This window comes from Ursus americanus, chromosome 32 (genome assembly GCF_024610735.1).
Source record: "Ursus americanus isolate L20-20 chromosome 32, mUrsAme1.1.p, whole genome shotgun sequence".
NCBI lineage: Eukaryota > Metazoa > Chordata > Mammalia > Carnivora > Ursidae > Ursus > Ursus americanus.
The window spans coordinates 33833449-33855943 of NC_142158.1; the positions used below are offsets into that span (position 1 = coordinate 33833449).

Here is a 22495-nt window from a genome sequence, read left to right on the forward strand (position 1 = left end):
GATTCACTTCTAAAGGGCTCCCGTATAGTCTTACCCCAAGACCCAGCCAAACAAACAAACAAACAATCCCAGCACTTTGAAAAGAGGTGGGATTCATTTGCTGATCTTAAAGTATCAACTGAAGGGGGCAGGGGACAGTTGAAACTCCCCCCAGAGATGGGGTTGCTGGTGGATGCCAGTTTTGTACTTTATACCTACCCTGCTTGCACAGGTGAGCAAGCTTGGACAAAGCACCCTCCTGCCACCTTATTAAGACAGGCAGGGGTGAGTGAGTGGTCAGTGCTATCCTGCTGCATTGTTGAAGTTGGAGAACGTGGGTGGTTGTGGCACTCCCCTGCTCCCTGGCTAGGGCAGGTGAGATGAATGTGGCATTCACCTGCTCCCTAGGTAAGGTCAGCAAGCATGGGTGGTTGTGACACTCCCTTTCCTTGGCTGGGGCTGGCAAGTACAAATGGTGGAAACATTCTTCCACGCCAGTCTAAAGCTGGTGTGCACACTCAGACAAGGCACTCACTCACAGCAGTCCTGAAGCCCATGGGAGCATGCAGTTAAAACATTTTCCTGCTTCTTTCCTGAAGCTGGCAAGCGTGCCCCTCCTATACACTCTCCAGCTGCCTAGTTAAAGCCAGCAGGCACGGGCAATCTACATGGGGATGCCCCTTGATTGCCTGATGCTGGTGGCCAAGGAAGCTGGCATTCCTGAGCTCCATGGCAATGTAACAGTTGGAAAGACAGTTCTTGGCAGGCCACCACACCCAGGACACTGCACAGACAGCAGACTGAAACACGACTCCAGTCTTCCTGGGAAAAAGGCCTATTTACTTAGCTTGGAGCTTCTGCCAGAGGGACAGGCTTTAGGTTTCCCACACATCTAGAGGTTGAGGAGACCCACAAAGGGAATGTAAGCAGGAGGACACCGTCCTTTCATAACCCCTTGGCCTTGCGATAGCTCAACAAAACCTCCTGGAAAGTTTATATATTTGTCTGGAGCCCCAACTTTTGCGATCTGGAGAGACTTCCTAGTCTGGAGGGCAGCAGGGATATGGTTGTGGCCCTACAGGACTGTATGTGTTTGCATACTTTAAAAGCTGTTGCCTAAGGGTCTAGATTCCAGTCAGCCTGAAACTAGGTACTCAATGAGATTCCTCCCCCTTGGAACACTGGTCTTGGTGCACCCTCAACAGCAGGGACATATCAACAATAGATCAGGTGGTTTAGATAATCAAAAAGTTTTGTGAGACACCAAGAGCTAGGGCAAAGTTGAATGAGAAGGTCCATCACCTACATAAGGCCACTTCTTCAAGACTGGGAGAGGTAGCTGTTTTGCCTCATAGAAACAAACCCAAAGAGTCAGGCAAAATGAGGAAACAGAGAAATAGGTGCCAAATGAAAGACAAAACCTCAGAAAAAGCCCTTGATGATATGGTGGTAAGTAACATAACTGATGAAGTATTCAAAGTAACGGCTATAAAGATGTTCACTGAACTCATGAAGGGAATGGATGAACACAGTGAGAACTGTAATAAAGATATAGAAAACATAAGAAAGTACCAAGTAGAGGTCACAGAGCTGAAGAATTACAATGACTGACTGAAAAAATACACAGGAGGGATTCAACAGCCGCCTGGAAGAGGTGGAACAGGTCAGTAGCTGGAAGACAAAGCAATGAAAATCAGAGCAGCAAAAAGAAAAAAAAAATTAATGAAGATAACTCAAGGGATACATGGGACAACATCAAGTGGAATAAATTTGCATTATAGGAGCCCCAAAGGAAGAAAGAGAGAAAAAGAGGCAGAAAACTTATTTGAAGAGTAATAGCTGAAAATTTCCCTAACTAGGGGAAGGAAACAGACATCCATGGCCAGGAAGCCCAGAGTTCCAACTAAGTTGAATTTAAAGAAATCATGAAGAAATAGGAAATCCGAACAGACTAATTACTAATAAGGATGTTGACTCAGTAATCAAAAACCTGCCAACAAAATTATAGGCCCAGAGGCTTTACTGGCAAATTCTACCAAACATTGAAAGAAGAGTTAGTACCTATTCTTCTCAAACTCTTCTACAAAGTTGAAGAGAAGGTAACACTTCCAAACTCATTCTATAAGAACAGACTGACCCTGATACCAAAGCCAGACAAAGACACCACAAGAAAAGAGAATTACAGGCCAATATCCCTGATGAGCATAGATGAAAAAATCCTCAGTAAAACAGCAAACTGAATTCACAGTACAGTAAAAGGATCATACACCATGATCAAGTGGGATTTACTCAAGGGATGTGAGGATAGTTCAACGTCCACATCAATCAACATAATACATCACATTAACAAAATGAAAGATAAAAATCTTATGAGCATCACAACAGATGCATAAAAAGCATTTGACAAAGTTCAACATCCATTTATGATTAAAAACTCTCCAATGTGGAATGGACACAGGGAATGTACCTCAATAAAGACCATATATGATAAACCCACAGCTAATATCATACTTAACAGGAAGGTTTTTCTTAGGCAAGATGAAGAAATAAAAGGCCTCCAAATTGGAAAGGAAGAAGTAAAACTGTCAGTATTTACACATCACATGCTATTATTAATATAGAAAATCCTGAGGATTCCACCAAAACACTGTTAGAACTAATACACAAATTCAGTAAAGTTTCATGATACGAATAATATACAGAAATTGGTTGCATTTTTATACACTAGTAATGAACTATCAGAGAAATTAAGAAAACAATCCCATTTAAAATTGCATCAAAAAAGAATAAAATACCTAGGAATAAATTTAATCAGAGGTGAAAGATCAGTACACTGAAAGCTATAGAACATTGTTGAAAGAAATGAAGAAGATGCAAATACATGAAAAGATATTTTGTGCTCATAGACTGGAAGAATTAATATTGTTAAAATGTCCATACTATCCAAAGCCATCTACAAATTCAATGCGATAGCTATCAAAATTCCAATGGCATGTTTCACAGATATAGAACAAAGAATTTTAAAATTTATATGAAACGACTAAAGACCCTGAATAGCCAAACAATCTTGAGAAAAAGAACAAAGATGGAAATATCATGATCTGTGATTTTAAACTATACTGCAAAGCTATAGTAATAGTGGTACTGGCATAAAAATAGACACACAGATCAACAGAACAGAGAGCTCAGAAATAAACCCACGCATATACAGTCAATTAACTTACGATAAAGGAGCCAGGAATACACAATGGGGAAAGGACAATCTCTTCTATAAAAGGTGTTGGGAAAACTGGACAGCCGCATGCAGAAGAAGGTAACTGTACCACTACTTTACACCATGCACAAAAATTAACCCAAAACGGATTGAAGACTTGAAGGTAAGACCTGAAACCATAAAACTCCTAGAAGAAAACATAAGTGGTAAGCTCCCTGACATTGGTTTTAGCAATGTTTTTATGGATTAGACACCAAAAGCAAGGGAAACTAATGGAAAAATAAACAAATGGGACTATATCAAACTAAAACGCTTCTGCACAGTGAAGGAAACCATCAACAAAATTAAAAGGCAACTTACTGAATGGGAGAAGATATTTGTAAGTCACATATCTGATAAGGGGTTAATATTAAAAAATATGTAAAGAACTCCTACAACTCAATAACAAAAAAAACCCCGATAATCGTCCAGGCAAAGGATCTGAATACACATTTTCCAAAGAAGATATACAGATAGCTGACAAGCACATGAAAAAATGCTCAACATCATTAATTGACAGAGAAATGCAAATCGAAACCATTACAAGATAGCACCTCACACCTGTCAGAATGGCTGTTATCAAAAAGATGAGAAATAACAAGTTTTGATAAGGACGTGGAGAAAAAGGAACCCTCATGCACTATTGGTGGGAAGGCAAACAAGTGGCCACTTGAAAAACAGCATGGAGGATCCTCAAAAAATTAAAAATAGAACCACCATGTGATCCAGCAATCTCACTACTGGGTATCTTTCTGAAGAAAATGAAAACACTAATTCGAATAGATATATGCACCCTTATGCTCATTGCAGCAGTATTTATAATAGCCAGGGCATGGAAACAACCCACATCTCTATCAGTGGCTAAATGGATAAAGAAGATATGGCACGTATGTACACACACATGCAACGGAATACTACTTAGCCCCAACAAAAATATAATCTTGCCATTCACGTGCACATGGGTAGATCTCGAGAGTAGTAAGCTAAGTGAAATAAGTCAGAGAGAGCCAAATACTGCGTTCTTTTGTTTATTATGAGATATCTAAAAAAACAAAACAAAATCCAGACTCCTAGATACAGAGAACAGATTGGTGGTTGGCAGAGGGAGGGGGAGTTGCTGGGGGGGCAGTGGGAGAGATGAGCAAAGGGGATCAAGAAGTACAAACTTTCAATTATAAAATAAATCATGGGGATGTAATGCATAGCATGGGGAGCGTAGTCAAGAATATTGTGTAACTTTGTATGGTGACAGATGGTAACTAGACTTATTGTGGTGATCATTCCCCAGTATATACAAATGCTGAATCACCTGAAACTAATATAATATTGTATATCACTTATACCTGAATAAAAAAAAACACGAACATAGTAAAAAATGACCTCAGACCCAGAATTGAAACTGTATGAATCGGAGAACACAGGGCATCACTGGACATTCTAAAGAGATTATTGGAATGGTAGAGAGATACATTTTTGGTGATAGCTATTTGAGCAAAGGGAAGCAAAATTTCCTCCTGATTAAACTGCTCAATAAAAGGATGTATTCTTGGTAATCTCTGGCAAATGAGGGATTTTAACTGTGGAGATGCAGAAAGAAAATATGAAAAAAGATGACGTGGGGGAAAAGAAGGACTAGACTTTGGCAGTGAATTTGTGTGGGGAACTTGTAAAATACAGAACACTGTCTTGTCTGTTTCTCAAAGATCTCAAATCTGTTTGCACGAGATGAGATGGATGAAATCACCCAAGGTCTAATATCGGTGATGAAAAAGGAGCTGCCTCGCCACCCTCCTACCTTTGATAATCTGTATGAGTATTTTATTTCAAGATCAAGGAAGAACTTGCATGTTGTTCTCTGCTTTTCTCCAGTATGTTGTTATTTTATATATACGTGGGAGGAGTCACTTATTGAAATGTACTTAATAGTTTACCTTCTCTGGTGAGATGGTTTGCTCAGAAACTAACATTTGTCACACTGAATTGCAATTAACACTTTACTACCACCAGTCTCCACTGGAGGAATCTCATACTGAAGTGTAATAATTTAAAATATTTTATTAGAAATTATTGCATAGCCTACAACTTCCATTAATTGCCTAGAGATACAGATTGCTTGAATTGTAAGGGATTTGGTGATGTAATCTTGTCCAGCTCTTCCTCCAATACAGACATACCATCTAGAATATCCCTGATGTAGGTTTGAATTTCCCTAGCTCACTGTATGATCCAGTAAAGTAGCTATTAGACATGTATGGACATTTAAATTTTGATTGGTTAAAATGAAGTAAAAATAAGAATTCAATTCTTCAGTCTCATTAGCTCCATTTCAAGTGCTCAGTAACTACGTATGGCTTGTGGCCACCATACTGGACGGCACAGATATAGAACTTTTCCACAATTAAGGTTGTATCGGGCAGCTCTGCTCTGCAGGTCTCACTAACTTACAAGCCGACCTGCTTAATTTTTAGGTAGTCTAATTCCCAGAGAGGTCTTCTATGGGATGAATTAAATTTAGTCTTTCTGTTTTTTTTCCGCCTGTGATTCTGTTTCGGCTTATAAAATGAATCTGATCCCTCCCTGCCCCCCATACTGCTCCTCAGATATTTAGAGGAAGATTTTGCAGATTCCTGAAGTTGTTTCCTTTGTAGTCCAAACACCTCCCACCCCTTCTGCTGTTCTCACTTGTCCTCATGTTCAGACCATCCTGGTAATCTCTCTCTAGCAGAGTTCTAGTGTCACTTTCCTCCTAAAGGTAGCTTTTAGAATCCAACCCAATAATGCAGATGCTGTCTTAGGGCAGGGAAGAGTGTGGAAATACTTCCTCCCTTCATCTGAACATTTCATTGATACATTAGTGCAGCCCAAGGTGTTTTTTTTTTTTAATTGTGATGTCACACCAGTGGCCCAGAATGTGTAAGCCTCTCTCGAGCCGATTTATTATAATCCCTCTGTGTGTCTGATGCTTTCTGACTTTGCTGTCAACAGGTTGGTGAGAAGTTCCGTGCCCGTTCTTTGAAATTTCCTGGCTTGATATCAGGTTGCACCATGGACTGGTTTAGTCGCTGGCCAAAGGAGGCTTTGATTGCTGTGGCCTCCTATTTCCTTTCAGGCTATAGTATTGTCTGCTCCAGTGACACCAAAAGACAGGTCGTAGAAACAATGGGCCTCTTCCATGACATGGTTTCCGAGAGCTGTGAAAATTATTTCCAACGGTGAGTGGCTTTCCCTAAGTGTCGTGGCTGCAGAACCACAGAGTTCTCTCCAGGAGGAATTCCGTGCAGCAGCCAGATCGATGGAGTACAAACTCCCAGCTGCACTTAGATTTTTTTCTTGCTTTGATTTTCTAGTGATTATGTATTGAAATAATGATAAATCAATGAGACTTTAAAATTAACTAGTGTCCATACTTAAGTACCTCTTTCCCTCCAGGCCTCAAAGGAACAGATGCTTAATGAATCACTTTATTTCATTTGCTTAATTTTTTTTTGAAAATGACTTAACTAATTCATTATAAACTGTTTAAAATTAGTTTCTTATTCAAATGCATTGTTTATTTTGATTAAAGAAGTATGCTGTTTTAAGGTTTCACCATTGCCTTATGTTAAGGGACATTTAAGTTTTGTATTTGCATTTCTTAGTCTTGACAATGTTTTCACGCCAAATAATTTTTAATTGACTATAGGAGAGTCCATTGGCTAAAGCAGCAATGGGTTCACATGTGAAAGCTGTTGTCAACAGTTCAAAAATACAACTTCTTCCCCTCCCAAAGCATGATAGTCGCTGTGTACATTTGACAGATGGGGATAAAGGTGGACCAACATGATCTTTGGGCTTCTGGGGGCACTGCACCTGCCAGAAAGAATTTTCCACCCAGAGAGTCTGGGTAACACTTTCATGGGTTTTCCAGGGGGTTCCTATCTCACAAAAGGATGTTTATCCTGGACGCTTTTCTTTACTTAAAACTATCCCTGGGAACCGCCCTCCCCCCATAGCTCTAGTTCACCTTCCAGATCCTCTGGGTGGATCCATGTGTATTCTTACGCTTAGCAAGATTTTCCTTACGCTTAGCTTGAACCCCTTCTGTCACTGTCATCTGTGGAAAGGTTTACCTTCTTACAGCTACAAAAACCTGTGTCTTTATTTTTGAAAAATTGGTGTATTTTCCAAAATTTTCATATTCTTTTGGGTTGGAGAAGTTTATTCTGAATGTGATATTTGTCAAATGCTTAAGTGCTAGTCACGTATATGTCCGAGTCCTTAAAAAAATTTTTTAATGTTAAAAATCTTCAGAACTCCAAACGTGAAAAATTAATTAAATATTAGGGATACATGGTCAAATGTGTATATATATATATATATATATATATATATATATATGTATATATATATGTATATAATACATGTGTATATATGTATATATGTGTATATATATAAATATATATGTATTTATATTTATTTATATATTTATATATTATTTTTTATTGTATTTATATATTATATAATATATACTATATTGTATAATATTTATATATATTTATATTTATAATACATATATTATATGTATTATATATACATATATACATATATACATATACATATATATATTATATATATATAAATTAATTAAATATTAGGGATATATGGTCAAATATATATATATATATGTGTGTGTGTATATATATATATATATATATATATATTCCCCCCCCCCAAAATGCTGGCAGGTGTAGCACAGTGATTTTTTTCTTAGTTTTCCAGATGAGGAAACAGAAGCCCAGAGTGGGGTAAGGGTCGAGTCTAAGACCCCTCAAAGGTCAAAGCACCAGATATTTAGTGTTCTTTCCACCTCACCTCTAGGGAAACAATTCACAGTTCCTGCCCTCCTGACAGTGAATCACCCTTCAGAATCCCACTGATTCCACAGTGGGAAGAGCCTCTGTAGGATGCTTTCTAGGAATATATCAGAAATGATAGAGCTGAAGATCATTTTTACATTCTACTTTCAGGTACCGCCGAAGAGCACATGTGACTCCCAAGTCTTATCTCTCATTTATAAATGGTTATAAGAACATTTATACTGAAAAGGTGAAACATATCAATGAACAAGCTGAACGTATGAATATTGGTAAGCAGAATGGAATCTTTTATTTATTTATTTATCAAAAGATTTTATTTATTTATTTGAAAGAGAGAGAGATAGCGAGAGAGAACACAAGCTGGGAAGAAAGGGAGAAGCAGAGAAGGGAGGGAGAATCAGGGAGGACAGGGAGAAGTAGACTCCACCCTGAGCAGGGAACCCCACGTGGGACTCAATCCCCAGACCCGAAGATCACGACCTGAGCCAAAGGCAGCCACTTAACCGACTGAGCCACCCAGGTGCCCAGAGAATGGAATCTTTCAGGGTCTTTTTGATAGGAATCCATATCTGATGCATATTGTGTTTGATAGGAATCCACACTGGTGGATATTGTGTTTGAAAGCAAAATACTGACTTTACTGTTAATAGATTATTTTGAGGGATGCTGTTAGGGTTTTCTACCTGTTAAGAAGCTGCCAGGCAGGGGTGCCTGGGTGGCTCAGTTGGTTAAGCATCTGCCTTTGGATCAGGTCATGATCTTGGGGTCCTGGGATAGAGCCCCATGTTGGGCTTTGTGCTTAGTGGGACTGTTTCTCCCTCTCCCTCTGCCCCTCCCCCTGCTTGTGCATATGTGCTCTCTCTCTCAAATAAATAAATAAAATCTTTAAAAAGAGAAGAAGAAGAAGAAGCTGCTTCCGAGAAGAAGACGTAGTCTTTTTTTCTCTCTTGAATCATTTTCTCCCTGCCCATTCACCTCTGGGTCCAGGCTGTTGGGCCAGGAATCCCCATAGTCACTGAGATGCTACCTGCAGGTGGAGAAAAGCCAGCTCTTGGGAACTGACCATGATTTCAGATTTTGGTTTCATTATAATCAATTTGCCTTGACTTGGATAAACTTTACCATGTTAATGCTTCTCAAATTTCTAACAAAGGAAAAGGAAAAATAAATAAATCAAAACAAAAAGAGATAGTTTACCTGAACAATGGATTTCTATGTGCAGTACATGTAATATAAGCAGAAAAAGTATGAACTGGAACGAATTATATGTCCGAAAGCATTATGGCCCAAACAGTCCAACAAGAAGTGAGAAAACTTCCCCCCGCACTTCTTCTGCAAAAAAATGTGATCCATGTCATAACTGAACTCCAAGGTCTGTGCAGTTATAGTGATGGAAACACTGGAAGAAACCGTCCTCTGTCTTTCTCACGGCTCACCTTCTTGTAGCTTTCCATGATACGCCATGATCAGTGGTGGGCTGGAACTACTTGTACTGGCTCTAGAGTTGATCGTTAATTCGTAGGAATTTTATGATCTGGTTATTAAGCACATCCTTAATTAAAAATTAAATCCTATAAATTCACAATTAAATAAATTATATTTGAAAAAGACAAAAACAGGGGCGCCTGGGTGGCTCAGTTGTTTAAGCATCTGCCTTGAGCTTAGGTAATGATCCTGGGGTCCTGAGATCCAGCCCCGCATCGGGCTCTCTGCTCATCAGGGAGTCTGCTTCTCCCTCTCCCTCCGTGAATCTCTCTCAAATAAATAAATAAAATCTTTAAAAAAAAAAAAAAGGAAAAAGCCTAGAATACTGAAAATTCATCACATCTTAGTTATTTTTACTCTATTTTACTGCTATTAATGTTCTTGAGGTTATTTATTTCTATTCTATCACTATGGTAGACATATAATGGTGTGCTGCTGGGAGGCTCTTGGTAACTTCAAATCAGCCATGGTGGGAGTATTGACACTATGGAAATCAGAAAACATACAGATGAGTGCTCCCCCTTCCCCCCGCAAGAGACTCCGATGTTAAGCAGTCCCCAACACACCACTGTCAAGAACTCAGTTGGAATGTGAGACAATCCAGTTAACTGGCTCTTGTGCTCTATGACACTGAAAGTCACAGAGCCACTCGCACAGGTGGTAGCAGCTGTTTTCATTTTCATAGCAAAGAGAACCACACGACTGTGACTATATTCTCTGTTCGTTTGTCACAGCTGCAGTGTGATTCAAAGTAAAAAAAATGATATGTACATCATTAAAAATGATGTTTGCAAAGCCAAGGAGACATTTCCTACGTTAATCTTGCTCAGTATGGCCTTGTGACCTTCCCTGAAGTGTGGCTAGATGGTGTTCTTCACCCCACTGCCTTAACTCTCAAAGATATGGTCAGTGTAGCCGCTTCTCATATATATGTGTTTGTCCATAAATAATGATCTCGTGTTCCTTATAATCCTGGTACAGTTCCTTATGAGTAGTAAATACTGAGCAAATCTTCGATGAAGGGATGTTCAGATACTAAGCAAATGTGTACGTGTGTGTATTTGTAAAGGTCTTGATAAGCTTATGGAGGCGAGCGAGTCTGTGGCTAAGCTGTCTCAGGATCTCGCAGTGAAGGAAAAGGAGCTGGCGGTGGCTTCGGTAAAAGCAGATGAAGTGAGTTGGCATTTACTGTATCACTAGTGGCAAGGACTATTATTCCACATTTTAAAAAGCATTGTTTAAAAATGCTATAAAAGATAATGTATAAACCCATGGACTATTTCTAGTAAGATATTGTTTACGAAGACTATTAGGTATTTTTGTTGAACTTATACCAAGACATACCTAAATTATTATATCCTCTACCTGGTCTAGGACTATTCTTTCTTCTCTGGGTCTGTGTCTTTTGTTCTCTCTCATATATGAAATGTTTGCCTCCCTCTAAGTCATGTTTGGTCTTCTATTTAAGGTCCCTGCATGCTCTGAGTTTCTAGGATGGCCCAAGTCTGATTGGGAGCTTGTGTCAAGGAGGGAAAAAACTAAGAAGAATTGTTGGGGGAGTTAAAAACAAAACAAAACAAAACAAAACAAACTCCTCCTCCCACGTTGATAGGGATATATGTATGCTGCTCCTTGATCTGTGTCCCTGCCGGTTTGTGGCTGGCTTCAGCTTCTGCTCACTGAGTTGGCTAAGAGTGGATACTTAGATCTCAACCCTTAGCCAGTTACCGAAATGAGAGAGATAGCATAGGAGAGGGTCTTAGCATAGTCCTGCCGTATGGTAGGCACTCCGAAAACACGACCTATTTTATTTTCATTACATGGGCATTGATATGGTTTCTGACCTTATTCCATTACATATACTTGAACTGTGTCACTTTTCTGGAAATTACATAGAGTGGAAATACCATTTTCCTGAAAGCTTAAAGTGTTTGTTTATATATTCTGTATATATAAATATATGTGTATTTATTTATATATTTGTGAGCCTCCGGAAAGCTTAGGACATAGAAGATTTCAAAGAACTGCTTAAAGGAGTTACTTTAATACACCTTAAAACATAGACTAGGGAATATATGTAAAATATACATAGAGAATAAATTTACTCTTATTTGTGTTTTCCCTTATAGCGAATAAGTATTCTCTCACTGCTCAGATCTGTAAATTTTGCTCAAGAGGCACCTATTTGCCCTCATGTGTTCCCTCATTTCAACAGGTACTGGCAGAAGTCACGGTAAGTGCGCAGGCTTCAGCCAAAGTGAAAAACGAAGTGCAGGAGGTGAAAGACAAAGCCCAAAAAATTGTGGATGAAATCGACAGTGAGAAAGTAAAAGCTGAGACCAAGCTGGAGGCGGCCAAACCCGCCCTTGAAGAAGCGGAGGCAGCCCTGAATGTGAGCATGCGCCGTTACCCTTGTCAGCACCAGCCCGCAGCCCGCTCCGTGGGTCGTGGCGCGAAATTCATCGCGCAACTTCTAGAATCTGAAAACTGAACGGAATTCTAATGGGATTGATAACCTCTGAGTCTGAAGACAAATGTTTCCGTTGATTCGATATTCTAAGTTCTAATTTTTTTAAGTCTTCAGTTCTTATAATTTACTAGTTTCATTCCATAAATCCGCCTTCCGTGAGAGCTGAGAAATAACGCGTGGGATTCATGGCCGGAACAATAGCACTAGGGATGCAGAGTATAAATAGAGAGCCTCCCCAGTTCCTCCAAAGCATCCGCTCCAGATTACATTATGTGTCCTTTAAAAATCTCGCGGTTTCTGGGGGCCCTTAAGATAAGGTCTGCAGCTAGGCATTCGCAGCCGACAGGCAACCTACAGTTGGCTCTAGTGACCACCACTCCTTAAATAGATGATCTGGAGTAAATTGCTTCACTTTTTTGGATCTCTGTGGGGATTTTAATTCCTCATTGATCCTTGAAGGATCAATGTAAGCGTTAAAAGTAATGAATACAGTTTGCTGGGCACAGAGACAATACTCAGTAGATATCAGTACTGCTGTTGCAACTGTGAACTGGGCTACTGTCTACCCCGTGAGCCCTTCTGTCATTCTGTCTCTATACACAGTATGGTCCGTCCATGCAGAAACACCCATAGGTTTCTGGAAGAACCACGGCCTGTTTAAATGTGTCTCTCCCTCTGCCAGGAATGCTTTCTCTAACCTTCATTGCCTAATAAGAGTCATTCTCCAGGGCCAGGCTTGTCCCTTCCAGGAAGGTTTTGGCTCTTCTGGCTCTCCATTGTGTTTCCTGTCACCCCTCTGCCTCTAGCATGATGACAATTCTAGTTTAGGGTAATTGTACTTTCTTTTTCTTCCTTGGAAAATTATGAGGACAGGGCTATTTTCCTTTATTTTTTTTCTTTCTTTTTTTTATTTCTTAATGGGAGGATGCCTGTATTTGTTGAATGACTAGATTTATGATAATCATTTAATACAATTGTGACAATAATCAGGACACATTCTCCACCCCCACTCCTTTTACGAGTCTTACAATAATATACAAGAAAGAGAAATCACTGAACAAATGAGTCTTAGGGGATTTTATTGATCATGTTATGTTCCAATCATCCTTGCCTTGAATATCAGCTAACATCTTATTTCAAACCCAGCTCACAGATAGAAACTTCGAAAAATATTTTTCTGAGCCATATGTTATAATAACTTCTCTTTTCTCCTTTGAATTTCTCCCCCTTCCATAGATAGGGCAGCCCTCAAAACAAACACTGAAGGTGAGGGTTCTGATATTCAGAGCCCTGCTCTTCTTTTCATACCCCATGTAGAGTATGTGCTTTGAAGATACAAGTTTCCTGAATGTTACCCATCAATGAGGCCTGTTGCCTACAGAGACTTAGGGTGGTGGGCAATGAATGGTAGTGATACTCTACAGCAATTAGTTGAGGGCAACAGGAGAAAAGAGAATAAGAACAAATAGAAATCCCCAGACAACAATGAGAGAATCATTGTGCAAAAATCTTGGAATACAAACCCTTAAGGAGATAATGTCAGGGGATGGGGAGAAAATACATTTTTAAGTTTTCTACTTTCATTGTTTAAAAGCATTAGATTTCCATGTGATTATTAATACTACTCAACAAAAAATACATTGATTCCTAATCCCAAATACAGACTATCAAACCAAATGATATCGCCACAGTCAGGAAACTTGCAAAGCCCCCGCATCTTATTATGAGAATCATGGACTGTGTCCTGTTACTATTTCAAAAGAAAATTGACCCAGTCACTATGGATCCAGAAAAACCTTGCTGCAAGCCTTCCTGGGGAGAGTCATTAAAAGTAAGTAAAAATCTTCGCAAGTCCTAAAAGATGCACCAGATGTCCCCGGCCCAGGACCTTCAGTATAGACCACACAGGCTGGCAGGCAGTCATTGGTAATTGTGTACTTAAGAATTTTTCTTAGATTGCATTTCCCAAAGCGTAAGTAGGGAAAGATTTTAAAGCCAAATGGTTTATTTTTGTAAAAAGTGTCTGAAACCAGAGACTGGTATTGGCACACTCTTTTTAAAAATTTTTTAAAGATTTTATTTATTTATTTGACAGAAGGAGAGAGCACAAGCAGGGGGTAGTGGCAGAGGGAGACAGAAAAGCAGGCTCCCCACTGAGCAGGGAGCCTGACATGGGGCTCAATCCTAGGACCCTGGGATCATGACCTGAGCCGAAGGCAGACGCTTAACCGACTGAACCACCCAGGCACCCCTTGGCACACTGTTGATGTCACCCCAGCCCAGTCTCCAAAAGGGAGCTTGCGTGGTTGGTGGCATTCAGATGCACGCACTGGACAGGAAACTTACATATCTTTTCTTCTTTACTCTTTATAGTAACAGGAAGACAATTTGCAACTTATAGATTTAGGTTGACTACTGTCATAGTCTTGATTTGTATGTTTGAGAGTGTATCAATTGTTACTTCTTTGAAAAAAATTCAATTATTTAGAATTATTTATTCAATTTAGAATTATTCGGGAAGAAAGTATTTATTTTCTCCCAGAACTTACAGGTTGTAATGCTATTTTTCAGTTGATGAGTGCAACAGGGTTCCTGTGGAGCCTTCAGCAGTTCCCCAAGGATACTATAAATGAAGAGACTGTTGAGTTGCTGCAGCCGTATTTTAACATGGATGATTATTCTTTGGAAAATGCCAAAAAAGTCTGTGGGAATGTGGCTGGTCTGCTGTCTTGGACCCTTGCTATGGCAACATTTTATGGTATCAATAGAGAAGTGTTGCCTCTGAAGGTAAGAGTTTCCCTCCTTCTCCTAGGAAATCAAGGTTTAATAAAATCCATCACCAGTATTACTGCTATGAAAAGACAGAGCATAATTTTGACTAAATTTTTTATTTTCTTCATATCCTCTCACATTTCTCATTTCCTTTACACCTGTTTAGTGTTTCTTGGCATGGGGGACAAGAAATCAAAATCAACTTGTTAACTTAAACAGAAAATGAATTCATTGCCAGTAATAATTAAGCTGTCATAAAAGAAAACTTGCCATTTCTTTAAAGTTTAAAGAGATTAGGTTTGGAGGTAGAACTTGATTACTGTATTCCAAACAAAGTTTATAAAAATTAAGCTCAACACCCAGAAATGTTTTAAATTTGAAAGATAGGGAAGAAAACCTTATATGCATCTAAGAAATGATCAAACAAAATAAAGGTTGCAGAACAGAAATCAGGATGGCACAGACTTCCTGCAGCCCTAAATATTAGAATGCAGTGGGAAAATATGTGCAGAGTATTGAGGAAATTGTTGTGGTCCAAGAATGCAATAACTGGCCAAGCTGCCCTTCACGTATAAGGGAACAAAAAGACATCCTTAAGGATGCGATTTAAGTAGGTACGCGCATGCGCACCGTTTATGCTGCGTCCGACTGTTCGTCAGGTCTGAGTGAGTAGCATGACATTCGCAGGAGTGCAAAGGATTCATAAAATACACCACCCAGCCGCACGCTACCCTCCTGCCTCCCCCTACCCCCCCATAAAGCTAAAAGAATTGAAAGTGGCCGCTCTGTGGGGTGGAAAATGATGAGCAGGTGGGCGGGGGGGGGGGGTGCCGGTTGTCATAATAAACCCTATAGAAATGGCTGCCTTCTAAAACTCTGCGCGTAGGTAACTCGGAGAAAAATAGAAAATATGTTAAAAATAAGAAAGTTTTAAAAAAGGGAAATGATGAGAAAATGTAGGAATCCACTCAAACCAAAAGATACCAAGGGGTATAGAATTTAAGAAAAAAGGCAGTCAGAAGAACAGAGTTAATTTTTACTAAAAATTATGATCCACAGTGAGACTTGATTGTAATAATCCTTTTTGTAATAAATAAAATATTATCAAATTTACAAAAAGCAAAATGCATTACTATTTTAAGTGCAAATTAACAAAAATAATATTGTAATTTGAGATTGTGGAGAAGGTTGGTTTTATGGGTGTGTGACCTGTTCACACAGGACCCCTAGTTTAGAAGGGTCCATGCTTGGCTTAATGGTCTGCTGTCACCCTCTTGAAGTTCTTAATAATTTTTTAATAATGGACTCCACATTTTTAGTTTTGTACTGAGCCCTGGAAATTATGTAATTAGTCTTTAGCAGGCATAAACTAATAATTATATAGAGATTTCACACTATCATTTTTAAGGTTGAATAGCTGCATTGAACTTTCTTGAATATGAACAAAGAATATGAAATTACTTCTAGTGACTGAGAAACATTTACAAAAATTGATCATATTCAACAATAAAAGAAGATCTTTATTCAGTTCCCCAAAGCAGAAATTGCTGAGGCTTCATTCTCTGATTAGAAGCAATAAAATTAGAAAGTTTGCATTAAAAAAAAAAAACAACCCAATAATTTCTTTTTCAGAAATGATGACAAAAATTAGTTACCAAAGTTTTGTGATGTGGCCCAATGGCACTTTCTTAGCTCTTAAATTAAATTAAACATTCCAGTACATACTCACTTATAAATACACACAAAACTTAAGGAAAGTGGAATAGAGCTAATAAAAATAACATTAAAAATTAGAGAAAAATAGCAGAATTGAAGAATTGTTGCTTTGCAAAAACAAAATATAAAAGATATGTTCTTGGAAAATATAATCAAGAAGAAAATATGTATAATCACAGATGCGTGGATTTAAATAGTTAGAAAGCAAATTTTAAAGTTACATGTAAATACATTAGAAAATTTAAATTTAATAATAATATTAATATTAATTAAATTAATATTTCCTGCAAAAAAGGGTTAACTTTAAAGTAAATATTGAGAAAGAAAAAGAATTATCAAAAAACTTCTACTCCAGAAGGCTTTAGGGCTCCTTTGCTTTACTGATTCTTTTAGATTTCTAAGAAACAGATAATGTTTAAGTCCATGCACTAGGACTTAGAAAAAGATGAAAAACCTACCATTACAGTAATTTCACTTCAAAAAATCTTTATGAAGGGAACAACCCAAAATGTTTGCATGCCCAATAGCTTTATTTATAATAATTTAAAATGGGGGAGGTGTCTAAACGTAGGGCAAAAGTTAGGGTAAATTATGATACAGCCAAATAGTGTGATATTATGCAGCCATATTACTAATGTTCACGAAAAAGTGTTTAAGGACATGTTTAAGGGAGATGATTACACTATATTAAGTGAAAAAGAAAAAAAAAACTGGAAGATGCCAGTTATCACCCTCTTAACACAATACTCAGACTATCTCTGGGTGGAATCACAGGTAATTTCTGTTATCCTTTCTATGCATTGCTGCATTCCCCCCATGTTTTCTATATTGCACATTAGTAATTAGAAGAAAAAAGAGAGGGGTGCCTGGGAGGCTCCGTCCGTTAAGTGTCTGACTCTTGATCTCAGTTCAGGTCTTGATCTCAGGGTCGTGAGATAGAGCCCTGCACTGGGCTCCACACCGGTCGTTGGAGCCAACTTAAAAAAAGGAAAAAGATAAAAAAGGAAAAAGAAAAAGAAAAAGAAAAAAATAGAACTTTAATGAAATATCTCCAACACTCTTTGCTTCCCCAGCTGAACATGCTTAAGCCTCTAAATGCCATCTTGGGCAAAAATTGTGTAATTTGTGTTATTATTTACCAATTAAAACCAAAAATATTTTGCAGACCTACTACAACACCATGCGATGACCTCTTCTTCCTTTTTAAGGCAAACCTGGCCAAGCAGGAGGGCCGTCTGGCAGTTGCTAATGCTGAGTTGGGGAAGGCACAGGCGCTGCTTGATGAGAAACAAGGCGAGCTGGATAAAGTACAAGCAAAATTTGACGCAGCCATGAATGAGAAAATGGTGAGAAGAAATCTACAAAACTGCAGAAATGAGGTGTTAAAATTGTCCACAAGTGTGTGTTGTATTTAGAAATTAGGTCGATGACAAAAAAAAAAAAATTTACCTGACTGTCCTTCACTGTTTGGGATCACTGTTCGTCCGATCCCTGTTGGGAATTTTTGACACTCTGAGGTCTTTTTGTGTGTGTTTTTAATAATCATGTTTGGTAAGTAAGCTGGGATGTCCTACCCAAAGGGTCCTGATTTGGGGGTTTGAAAAACTGGGTTTGAGATCCAGTGCAAGCGCTTACTCATTAGGCAGTTGGAGGCAAGTGATGGAGCTTCATCTGTCCAGTGGGGATCCATATACAACCTCGTGTGATAGGTTGTAAGCAGTGGTAGTCTGGTAACAATAGGATCTGGGGGGAGGGACCCAGGGTGAAGGAAAAAAAAAAAAAGCTGTGATTTGCACTGTTGTCTGATTTCTGTGGTGTAGGTCCTCCCACCACTGTCCGTTCTGAGCTACCAGCGTGCTGACCCTGAACACAGACTTGGAAGCATGCGCAGCAGGGCACTATCGTATGCCGTGTGCTTCTGTATGTGGCACTGTTACACACCGTACACTGCCATACACCACACTGCCGCCACAGTGGGCTTAACCTCAAGCCCACAGATGATTCAAAAATGTAGTGAATGATAGGAGGTGATGAGTTCTGATCATCTCTTACCTTTGCTCTTAATGTGGTTTCTGTAATTGTAAGTTTATGCAATTTAATTTTTAATAATGTCTGTGTTCAACACCAGCCCCGCGAGTCTTCTAAATGTGTGACGATTGGCTCTGGTGAGTTGATACACGCTGGCTGCAGCACATCACTGTCGCGTAGAATTTTTCTGGGGAAAAAAAATCGCTTTGTAAACTTCCAAGAACTCAGCATTATTAAGTTCAAGAACTAAAATGGTATATTTTATTGATTTGATTCTGTTTTGAAAACATGGACTAGAAATACTATATTAATTTATGTGATTCGGATTCTCCTTCACAGAATCTCTGTCCTTGAAATTTTGTAAGGTAAAATAACGATATTATGACTCAGTTACCAGAATTTAATAGGTAAAGTTTCACTCACGTTGCTTCTTTTAGACTATATTTAGTTTGCAAATTAAGAAATTCCTCGCTGTATATTTATGTGTGAATGCAATGGATGTTTGATTTAAGCACTTGGAAAAGTTCTTTGAGATATTCGCCCTTTATGCATGTAGGATTTGCTAAATGATGCGGATATGTGCCGGAAAAAGATGCAGGCAGCTTCTACCCTCATCGATGGGCTGAGTGGGGAAAAGGTCCGATGGACTCAGCAAAGCAAAGAGTTCAAAGCTCAGATTAATAGGTATAAATTTTGGCCTCTGTTATAATTGCTTTCCTTCTTAGTCATCACCCCAAACACCACCTCTTTGTGACATTAACGAAAATAAAATACACCCCCCGGGTGAAGGGCTTTGCTCCTTCGTTTCCATATATCCATTTCTGGATCTTACAGCTGAGGCTACCCACTCTCAGTAAAACGGAGAGGGATTACAAGGTTGTGAAACATTTTCAATCTCAAATTTGTTTCAGCAAAGTAGGTTTTCAGTACAAGAGTGTTTCTTTTGTTGTTGTTGTTGTTGTTGCTTTTTTTAATTTTTGATTTTGTTTGAGGGGGGCAGGCGCAGAGGGAGAGGGAGAAAGAGAATCTTAAGCAGGCCCATCACGAGCCTGATATCATGAGCTGAGCCAAAATCAAGAGTCGGATGCTTAACCGACTGACCACCCAGGCGCCCCAATATCAGCGCTTCTGTTATTGTCTGGATTTGCCAGAACCCTCTAGATACTTTCTCCAGTTCTATACTCTTCAGCTCAGTGACTGTGAACACGTGCATCAGTGCTTTGCTCTAACTGCAAGGGTGACTTGTGGTGGTGTCTATTGGTGTCCTCAGAAAACTGGAAGAGAGCCAAATCAGCGAGGAGTCAAGAATAGCAAGGAGTGGGAGGAGGAGGGGAGAGCCGGAGGGAGAGAAGAAAATATTTATCAGGACTGAGTCTGAACAGGACCAGGGCATGGCAGGGGAAAAGGATGCTTTCCTTCCTAGGAGCGAAGTCTCTGGACGTGCAGGCTTCAAGGAAGCAGTCTCTCTCTTGCTCCTTGGCCTACCCCAAATATGGCCCCTCCTACCACCATTTGGGTTTTGGGGGCTCCCTTCTGCATGGTCTCTCCGTGTCTGGTTACCAAGAGTTAAGCAGGGATCAGAGAAGGATTTGGCCTGGTAAGAAAACAAAGCTGCCCTGTGGCCTTTCAGACTCATTAATGGGAGAACGTGAATGTGTTCGGTGACTCACGTTGTCTCATTTCCCCACAGACTTGTAGGGGATATTCTGCTGTGCACTGGATTCCTTTCCTACCTTGGTCCTTTCAATCAGATATTTAGGAACTATTTGCTTAAAGATCAATGGGAGATAGAGCTGAGAGCTCGGAAGATTCCTTTCACGGAAAACCTGAATCTTATTTCGATGTTGGTGGATCCGCCAACAGTGAGTATTACTTTCTTCATAGTATTATTTGAATTTCAGCCTTACTACAAAATGACGGTGCACCTATTTTTTTCTTTTTTCATAATTGAAAAGATTGTTTTGAACACTTAAGAATTAACTAGAAAGAAACCTTTATTTTTGATATAAAAGATCCTTTGAGTTTTAAGAAATCTTGCTTTCAAATTAATATTGCACTGCTGTGAACTAAAAGATGGGGGTGCCTCGCTGGCTCAGTTAGTGGGACGTGCATCTCTTGATCTCAGGGTTGTGAGTTCAAGCCCCACACTGGGGGTAGAACGCACATAAGAAAATAAAATCTTAAAAAAAAAAAATAAAAGAGCATTCATGAATTATAGGCTTGCTAATGCTGAGCTCTTCTTTTAACTTTCCATTATTTGCAACACTCCTATTAAGTCACTCTCTTTCAAACACTTTAGGAGATTACAGGCATTTAGCTAGGCCATAAGTACTGGTATTAATCTTCTTTTATTCGTGAGCCATCTTTTTGTAGTGTCCAAGAGCAGAGTACAACAGTATGTTCTGTTATCACTGAGTGATGGTGCGCCCACGACACTAACTTTCCTTGCTGGGAATTTGACGCTGCTGTCAATTTTCAGTGTATCTTGCAGAGCTCCTATGGCATGAAATGCCTTCCAGGCAATTTGTATTCATGAGCAGCTTTCAGATGTGTAAATATGTTCCCTGGTGGCTGTTTCCTTTGGGAAGCCATGTTATTAGTTTTGTGTTATCTATATTTAAAAGTTAAAAAATTAATCTTTTCCAATTCAAACAATGTTCAACTGGTTGTTTACAGGGACTAGATAATGTATTAAAGATGGGGTGGACACTGATGAGGCAAAGTGGGCCACGATATTCCTTATTAATTATAGCTTTTGGAGGCTGCTGAGACAATTTATTGAAGGTGGAGGCTGGTGGATTCATTGGATTTCAGGTGATTTTATTGACTACCTGGAGGCAGGCTGGCAATTCTCTCATAATTAGGGAGGATTTTTTTTTAAGTTTATTCATTTATTTATTTTTTTAATGTTTTTTTATTCTGTTAGTCACTATACAGAACATCCCCGGTTTCCGATGTAAAGTTCGATGATTCATTAGTTGCGTATAACACCCAGTGCACCATGCAATACGTGCCCTCCTTACTACCCATCACCGGTCTATCCCATTCCCCCAACCCCCTCCCCTCTGAGGCCCTCAGTTTGTTTCTCAGAGTCCATAGTCTCTCATGTTTCATTCCCCCTTCTGATTACCCCCCCTTTCTTTATCCCTTTCTTCCCCTACCAATCTTCCTAGTTCTTATGTTCCATAAATGAGAGAAATCATATGATAATTGTCTTTCTCTGCTTGACTTATTTCACTTAGCATTATTTCCTCCAGTGCCGTCCATGTTGCAGCAAATGTTGAGAATTTGTTCTTTCTGATAGCTGAGTAATATTCCATTGTATATATGGACCACAACTTCTTAATCCAGTCATCTGTTGAAGGGCATCTCGGCTCCTTCCATGATTTAGCTATTGTGGACAATGCTGCTATGAACATTGGTGTGCATATGGCCCTTCTCTTCACTACGTCTGTATCTTTGGGGTAAACACCCAGTAGTGCAATGGCTGGGTCATAGGGTAGCTCAATTTTTAACTTTTTAAGAGACCTCCACACTGTTTTCCAGAGTGGCTGTACCAACTTGCATTCCCACCAACAATGTAGGAGGGATCCCCTCCAACAATTGTTGTTTCCTGCCTTGTCAATTTTTGCCATTCTAACTGGCATAAGGTGGTATCTCAATGTGGTTTTGATTTGAATTTCCCTGATGGCTAATGATTTTGAACATTTTTTTCATGTGTCTGTTAGCCATTTGTCTGTCTTCATTGGAAAAGTGTCTGTTCATATCTTCTGCCCATTTTTTGATTTGTTTATTTGTTTCTTGTGTATCGAGTTTGAGAAGTTCTTTGTAGATCTTAGATACCAGTCTTTTATCCGCAGTGTCATTTGCAAATATCTTCTCCCATTCCGTGGGCTGCCTCTTAGTTTTTTTGACTGTTTCCTTGGCTGTGCAGAA

At 39.2% G+C, this 22495-nt stretch overlaps 1 protein-coding gene across 1 annotated transcript in view; it reads left to right on the forward strand.

Moving 5' to 3' along the window:
* Positions 1–22495, forward strand: part of DNAH8 (dynein axonemal heavy chain 8) — a 377771-nt gene that overhangs the window by 240438 nt on the left and 114838 nt on the right. The window contains exons 63-72 of the mRNA XM_045786311.2: positions 4936–5100; positions 6218–6444; positions 8239–8357; positions 10643–10746; positions 11789–11965; positions 13707–13874; positions 14615–14830; positions 17740–17877; positions 19116–19243; positions 20250–20421. Coding sequence (XP_045642267.2) covers positions 4936–5100; positions 6218–6444; positions 8239–8357; positions 10643–10746; positions 11789–11965; positions 13707–13874; positions 14615–14830; positions 17740–17877; positions 19116–19243; positions 20250–20421 — 1614 coding nt within the window. The remainder of the gene's footprint in view (positions 1–4935; positions 5101–6217; positions 6445–8238; positions 8358–10642; positions 10747–11788; positions 11966–13706; positions 13875–14614; positions 14831–17739; positions 17878–19115; positions 19244–20249; positions 20422–22495) is intronic.